Source organism: Mus caroli, chromosome 14, assembly GCF_900094665.2.
Source record: "Mus caroli chromosome 14, CAROLI_EIJ_v1.1, whole genome shotgun sequence".
Classification (NCBI taxonomy): domain Eukaryota; kingdom Metazoa; phylum Chordata; class Mammalia; order Rodentia; family Muridae; genus Mus; species Mus caroli.
The window spans coordinates 23253230-23260964 of NC_034583.1; the positions used below are offsets into that span (position 1 = coordinate 23253230).

The 7735-nt window shown below is 49.7% G+C and overlaps 1 protein-coding gene across 1 annotated transcript in view; it reads right to left on the reverse strand.

The window, feature by feature from the left end:
- Itih1 (inter-alpha-trypsin inhibitor heavy chain 1) overlaps nucleotides 1-3786 on the reverse strand; it is a 14278-nt gene extending 10492 nt beyond the window's left edge. Inside the window, exons 1-6 of the mRNA XM_021181342.2 lie at nucleotides 3637-3786; nucleotides 3377-3397; nucleotides 2961-3127; nucleotides 2426-2530; nucleotides 1986-2148; nucleotides 1376-1489 (exon numbers count right to left, since the gene is read on the reverse strand). Of these exons, the coding sequence (XP_021037001.1) occupies nucleotides 1376-1489; nucleotides 1986-2148; nucleotides 2426-2530; nucleotides 2961-3127; nucleotides 3377-3397; nucleotides 3637-3744 (678 nt within the window). The 5' untranslated portion in view covers nucleotides 3745-3786. The remainder of the gene's footprint in view (nucleotides 1-1375; nucleotides 1490-1985; nucleotides 2149-2425; nucleotides 2531-2960; nucleotides 3128-3376; nucleotides 3398-3636) is intronic.
- Nucleotides 3787-7735: the final 3949 nt, after the last annotated feature.

A 7735-nucleotide genomic window follows, 5' to 3' on the forward strand; every position in this document is an offset into this window, starting at 1 on the left:
CCAGGCTGGCCTCGAACTCAGAAATCCGCCTGCCTCTGCCTCCCAAGTGCTGGGATTAAAGGCGTGTGCCTCCACGCCCGGCTACACTGATGAATTGTAAGAGACACTTTCTCAGTGACTTATGGAGCCCCTGTGCAAAGGGCATGAGAGCTGAATGGCTCTTGGCCCGGGTTCAGGGCTACTTGGGAAGTAGGGTGTTGCAAGAACAGAACTTCTGGGGATCCTGGGTGGCCAGTGACAAGTCCTTGGATAGGTCACAGACCTTTCCAAAGTTGGGTGTCAAAAACAAAACAAAACAAAACAAAAAGCTAAGGGTTGTTTGATGTGCCCCGATGATCTTCCAAGGGCAGGATATAAGCAAAGAAGAAACCGGTACAAGCTGTCAAGACACAGCCAGTGTGCTGAGACTAGTTCTTTCCTATCTCAGATGGGCAGGAGACTAGAACACTTCTGAGATTCCACCTGGATACATGTACCCATTATAGTTTGGATATAGACTATCTTCCTGAAAGACTCATATGTTGAAGGCTTGGTCAGTGAGGCAAGCGGTGTTCTGAGGCCTGGATTTGGGGGAGTGACTGGATCCTGAGGTGCTGCCTCCATCAGTGGACTGACCCACGACAAATCCAGAACATGAATAGATAATTACCCAGCGTGGTGGATCACATCTGTAATCCCAGCACGCGGGAGGGCGAGCCAGGAGGATTGTGTGATTAAGGACAGTCTAGGCTGAATAATAAGACCTTGCCTTGATAAATCACAACAAAATTTAACCAAGAAAATTGAAGCTAGGTTGGTCACTGGAAAAGTGCCTTTAAAAGTCTCTTCTTCTTCTTCTTCTTCTTCTTCTTCTTCTTCTTCTTCTTCTTCTTCTTCTTCCTCCTCCTCCTCCTCCTCCTCCTCTCTCTATCTCTCTCTCCCTCCTCCTCCTCTTCCTCCTCCTCCTCCTCTCTCATCTCTCTTTCTCCCTCCTCCCCCCTTCCTCCCCTATCCCCTCTCTCCCCTTCCCCTCCCCCTTCCCCTCTCTCTTCCCTCCTTCTCCCCCCTCTCTTTCTGCTTCCTGGCTGCATAAGCTGAACAACCTCTATTCCTGCATGCATTTCTGCCATGATGTTACCCCACCATGTTCCAGAAACAGCAGAGCAAGCTGACCATGGATTGAGACCTCAGAAGCCAGGAGTCAAACTAAATCCCTCTTCCTTGAAACTGTTTCTCTCAGGGATTTGCCACAGTTGATGGAAAGTCTGACTAATAACTCATCGGGACAGCCTAGTTACACTGCCTGGTCCTGTGCCCAGCCTGGGTATTTTAGAAAGGCTGAGTTGAGCTGAGAAGTCTCTAAGGCTCCATCCCCATCCCATTGTTCTTTGCATACCTTTTTCCCTGAGAAAGACTTCTTGATGGTTTGAGCAGCCAGTTCCTCACTGAGGAAGGAGGCCTGAGCGTCCAGCTTGCTGATCCCCTGGGGCTCAAAGATGTCCACATCGATCTGCATGGAAGCCAGTTCTGTGGTAAGGCCCATGTGGGCTAGCACCAAATTTCAGCCAAGAGCCCTGTGGACCTGCCTTTCTACTGTGTGCAGTATCCACCCAGCCCTTAGCAGGGCCTGGCTCATCATAGTCAGTCCAGAAATACTGACTGAAAGATGCCCATGCCTGAATCCTTCAACTTGGCCCCTCCTGCTGACTGACACGTAAATGTCAGTACTTTTTATAATCTGGTGGCAGTCTTGGGAAATGCAGGGATGTATTTAGCAGGTACAGAAATTGGGGGATCATGGATGACAAGAAAACTGGGAGATTCAAGGGGCTTCCTGCCGCGGAAGAGCCCACAGGAACCCATCCTGAGGACTCACTCTCATTCCTTGCATTTTCGGGCCTGGGCTAAGGGGAGAGGGCTGAACCATTGCTGAAAGCCACAGTCGGTGTGGGATTGGGGGTGGGAGAAAGAAAGTGAGGAATCCTGTCTGGGAACTTTCAAAGTACCTCAAAATGCTGTACCAGCTGCTTGGGTCTGACTTTGATGGCGATGTCATACTGCATCAGTCTCCTCTTTAGTACCTCCTCATAGGTGAGCTGGAATGTGGCCTTGCTCTGGGCTCCAACAGTGATGTGGATGGTGAACTGCTCCATATTTCTGCCCGAGGCTCTGAACATGTCACCAGAGGCAACAATAGGCAAAGGGTGACATGTACAGTTTCAACACCTAAAGCATGTCCCTCAGAACCAGTTTCTCTTATTATCACACCATCCCCCAAGGCAAGAGCTCAAGGATGTACCCTACCCTAGCCCCAGATGCCAGCTTAGACAGGCTTACTCAAGCTTCCATCCTCCTGGAGGTGCTCCCTCCTCACAGTCCCCAGCTCCATCCTGGATGGTCAGAAAGGAGAGCCCTGGAAACTTGGCCACTAAGGCCTGGAACTTACCTGACAAGGCCAGCGCTCTCCCCTAAAATGGCTGCCTTCCGGTACTGCTTCCATGCAGTCACTTTGTCCTTTATGTCCCCAATGAACGCCTTCCCTTCTGATGTTCTGCATGAAAGGGAAAAGTCCCCAGTAGTGGTGGCCTCACTTCACTGCCTGGGTTGTCCTTTGTACTGAGTATTCTGAGCCTAGGACCCTGTCCACACAACTCCTTGAAAGGGAGTCTCTGCTGTCTGCTGCCTCTACTGTCCACTGCTCAGAGGACCCATAGGAAGTCAGTAGATAACCATGGTCACAGAGGCCACATCACTCCCTGGATTTGCTCCCCAAGTCAAAAGCTTTGAAAACAAGCAGTCAGAGGCTCTGATTTTCTGTGTAAGGTGGGAAGTGAGCCCTCTAGTGGACCTCTTTCCTCCTATCCCTCTAAGCTGGGGCTGGCCATGACCCAAGTGAGATCTCACTCCTCTGAACTCAGGCTGAACAGGTGAGTGGACACAACTGGAGTAGAGTGTAAGAGTTAGACAGGGCACGCACGCACATGGCAAAGTCACTGATGAAGGCTGTCTTGGGGATTTCCACATCAAAAGCCACTTCCCTGGCTTTATCAGCATTGTTGACCACTTGGCTGGTGATGACGTAGTGGGCAAAGCGAGAGGTGACTTTACAGTTGACTTTCAAGCTCTTGATGGACACACCATTGACTGACTGAAGATAATAATAATAATAATAATAATAATAATAATGGATTCTTCCCATTCTAGAGCAAAGTGCCCAAATTCCCAAAGAATACACCAGACCTCCCGAGAAGACCCTCTTTCTTTGCTGGAGACATGAGGTCACATTTCAAGTGATGGGAGCCCCCCTGCCTGTTGCACTGACAGAGGCATACAGGGCTGGGAAAAAGCAAACCTGTAGTAAGGGCCCCATCTTGGACCCCTTGGCCAAATAACTTACAGTGTCCACAGCGTGTCGCTTCTGCAAAACAAAACCACCACTAAGTGTGAGTGGGGACGCTCAGGGACCCTGATCCATTTATTAAGGGCGGGAATGGGGTCTGTGTGCTCCTCCACCTCCCTCCTGCCGCTGGAAGGCTTCCTCTTCAAGAAGAAATGATCAGTGGGTGAGGGAGGCTCATGTCCCTGATGCAGGAGCTGCAGCCCCGGGGCCCAGTGCAGGGACAACTGCCTGTCTATGCTAAGGGCTTACTCACATACCTCACTGCCCCTGGGTCTGCCTGTTGCCAAGCCCAAAGCAGGCCTGGCCTGCAGAGTGAGGAGCGGCAGCAAGCACAGCAGCACCCGGAGCCCTGTGGCACCCTCCATGATCTCCAGGCTCTCGAGTCCCCGTCACTTCCCTCAAACCGTTAGTTAATACTGTGCTGGACAAACACAGTTTAAACATTAGACACAGCAGAGGCAAATAGCAGGGTTTAGGGAATCAATGAGCTAGGACGTAGCTCACTGGTAGATGGTTTGTCTACCGTCGTTGGTAGGCGCCGTGCACTAAGCTCTGGATTTAATTCCTAGGGGAATATATATGAAAAAAACAACATGTTAAGTGAAGTTGAAGAAAAAGTTTGGGTCCCGGGTGATGGATGGCTCAGCAGGTAAAGGAATTTACCATAAAGCCTGACTACCTGAGTTTGGAACTAATTCCCTCAAGTTATCCTCTGACCTCCACCTATGGGTTGTGGCATGAATGTACTTACACACACTGAGAGAGAGAGAGAGAGAGAGAAACAGAAAGACAGGCAGACACACAACATACAGAGAGAGAGAGACGGTTGGAGAGACAGACACACAGAGAGAGAAAGCAACAAAAAATGTTCATGGTGGCTAGGCTTGGTGGCACACACCTATAATCCTAACACTAGGGAGGTGGGGTCAGGAGGATGAGTTCAAGACAAGCCTCAGCTACATTGGGAAACCAGTTGGGCTCTATGAGATCTTGTCTTTAAACATGGGTGAGGAAGGGTGCTGAGCTGGATCAACAGCAGAGAGTGTTTGCTGCCTTTTTAAGGGACTCAAGTTTAATTGTCAGCCCCTGTGTTGGGAACCGCCACCCCCTTCTGGTTTCTGTGGGTACTGCATAGGCTCACATGTAGGAAAAATAACTTTCAAAACCATGGCGTGACTACTTTCTTCTTGTAAGCAGGCAGCTCAGGGCTGTGGAAAGTCCCTGCCAAACTCCAGATTGCCCTTGTGTATGTATCTGCACTCCGTCAAGAAGGCTTGTGGAACCCTCAAATGCTTCCTTTCCTGTCTCAAGTACCAGGCAGCACCAGTCTCATACAGTTAACTTTTGGCAAGAGGACAGAGGCGATACAATAGAATTTCTAAGCTTAATGAAGCTTTTCGTCCAGAATTCTTCAACAAACTTTCCAGTCATGCTTTGGCCACAGATGTAACTGGGTGCTATGACACCCAGTGACACATTTGGTTCTGATGGTTCGGGAGGCTTGGGGGAGGCACAGCGGTGACCCATGCTCCGGGCATATTGCATCATCTCACTGACCTTCTTGCTGGATTTGGAAAGAAAAACAGAAGTCAGCTTTGTCCTGCTCCCACCAGGCCAGCATGCTGTCACTACAGAAGACACCAATGGCAGCACCTTCTTAGAATCAAGGCCTCTGGAAGCCTCAAGCAGTTGTTCTTTATTGTCTAAGGTCTAGTCATGTGTCTCTGAGACAGCCACACTTGAACTGAGGTCTCAGGCTCCAGTGCCCATCATGTAGAGAGGTAGGCATATGCCCTGAGACACAAAGCCGGGAAAACAGAGTGGAGACCACAGAGGGGAGAGTCCTCAGAGGCCTGGCTTGCCCAACAAGTGGCTCAGATCTTATGTGCAAGCCCTGTCCCCAACAATACACTGGACAGCCGCAGTCATTTGGCTAGGTCACTCTATGACCTGAGGTGGGATGTGACCCTGGTGAGATGAAGGGGACCTTGCAGAAGAACTGTTTGCTTATCCTGGACTTTGGCTCCCAGAGGCAGCTTCTGGGAAAATGGTTTTTGGCCTTAGGGCAGGGTGACCTTCTGACCTGTTTTCTGCCTTTGTGGAAGATTAGACAGGTCAGCATGCTTCTGTACATTTGAGGGTCTATTTTGTTCTTTACCAGCACGAGAAGAGCCTGGTGGGCTGGGCACAACTTAGTTGCCCTGATGTGATCAGGAAGGGAAGGAGACAAACCAGTGGAACAGTGGATCCTAGGGACTGGCTGGAGGCTGGGGATGCCTAAAGATCTGTAGACCCTGGGAACTCATCTCCATGGGAATCAGAAGGTGTCTGGGGAAGTGTGGCACTTGGGAAGGTGAACATTGGGAGAGAAGGCTCTTTGGCAAGTGATCAGGATCAACTGGATGGAACAAGTGGGTTCTAGTTTCAGTTTGTTGCTGTTACAAACACTAGAGGATAGGAGGGGTTTTTTTTTTCAGCTTGTAGGTTACAAGCCGTCATCGAGGAAAGCCAGGGAAGAAACTCCAACAGGAACGTGAAACAGAAACCATGGAAGAATGCTACCTGGTAGTTCACTCACGGACCCATGCTTAGCTAGCTGAAGATTACCTGCATAAGGTATGGATGGTGCTGCTCACAGTGGGCTGGGCCCTCCTACATCAATTAATGATCAAGACAACCCCCTGCAGACACTGCCACATGTCAATCTGCTCTGGGCAATCCCTCAACCGAGACTCAGGTGGTTCTAAGCTTCGTCAAGTTGACAGTTCAAAAAAACTAAGACGGAGTATCTGTAGACCCTTAGCTTGTGTAATGGAAAACACAGAGGTGCCCAAGACTGGAATGCTGAGAGCTAGTTACTGTGGTATACGTCTGCAGTCCCAGCTACTGAGGCAGGAGGATCAGTTGAACTCAAGGGTCCATGGAAGCTTGGGACAACAAGAAACACAAGCAGATTCTTGGCTGTTGAGAGATGGGTCATGCCAAGTCCAGTTCACAGAAGGAAACGAGTAGCATGCTGATTTGGCTCCAGGGGTGGCAGGTGACAGAAAAGGACAAGGAGAGGGGAAAATGACCAGTGTGAGCATCTTGTATGCCCCATTCCGTTGCTGTTTTCAACTTTCCCCAGGAGTCAAGTACTGTTCCTCTCCCCATGTTTAGGATGAAGAGTGCGGTTGGCCCAACTGTGGCTATGGGAAGAGGAGATAGACAGGAAGCAGATGAGGTTGCTAAGGATTAAGCTTGAGGGCCTGGGAGGATGGCTGCCTCCCATTCCTGATGCTGTGCGCTCTGCGCCATGATGGACTGAACCCTCAGGCTGTGAGCCAAAGGCCCTTAAGTGGATTCTCGGCAGATATTTAGTGATGGCCACAAAAGTCACTCATACGGCTGGGGGTGCAGCTCAGTGGCAGACTGCTTGCTCAGCAGCTGAGAGGCCCTGGGTTTAATCCAGAGTAGTGCTAAAAAACAAACAAACAAACAAACACACAAACAAAAACAAAGAAAAAAGAAAGATGTGAAAAGGATGTTAAAAAAAATTCACCATGCTCCACACTGTTCCATCCTAGGTCCCTGCTCATTCTTCCTCACCTCGTCCATGGTCCCCACGGGCCTGGCTGTGTGAGACTTCTCCCGTAAACAGCTGTTCACCATCCACATAGCATATGGATGTCTGCCTGCCTGTCTGTCGCCTGCCAATCTGTCTGTTCGTCCTTCTGTCTGTCCATTTTAAAGCACAGATACAAACAGCACCGAACCCTGGGAGACATCAAACCAGTAGAAAGCAGAAGTACTCAAAAGGAAAACCAGTGTGGACAGGACAGTAGGAGAATCTAGAACATTCTAGAAAGGGAGAATGGGTACGATTTCCCAAAGGACAAAGATGTCCTTTTAGGAACCAGGCAGTGGTGGCGCACGACTTTAATCCCAGCACTCAGGAGGCAGAGGCAGGCAGACTTTTGAGTTTGCGGCCAGCCTGGTCAACAAAGTGAGTTCCAGGACAGTCAGGGATACCCAGAGAGACCCTGTCTCAAAATCTAGCAACAACCAAAAGTTGTCTTTTTAGAGAGAAGTAAAAAAAAAAATAGATGTTGTCTCAGATGGTGCAACTATTGAGTCTTGAAGAGAATCAAAAGAAAACAAAACATCGCCTACCCCAAACCCTAGATTACCCCAATGGATTGTAGCCCTCCAAAAAGTCACAACATGTGAACAGACAGACAATATATCTGTGGTACTACAAGTAGAATTGGTTAGAAAAAGCTGTCCTAGCCGGGCGTGGTGGCGCACGCCTTTAATCCCAGCACTTGGGAGGCAGAGGCAGGCGGATTTCTGAGTTCGAGGCCAGCCTGGTCTACA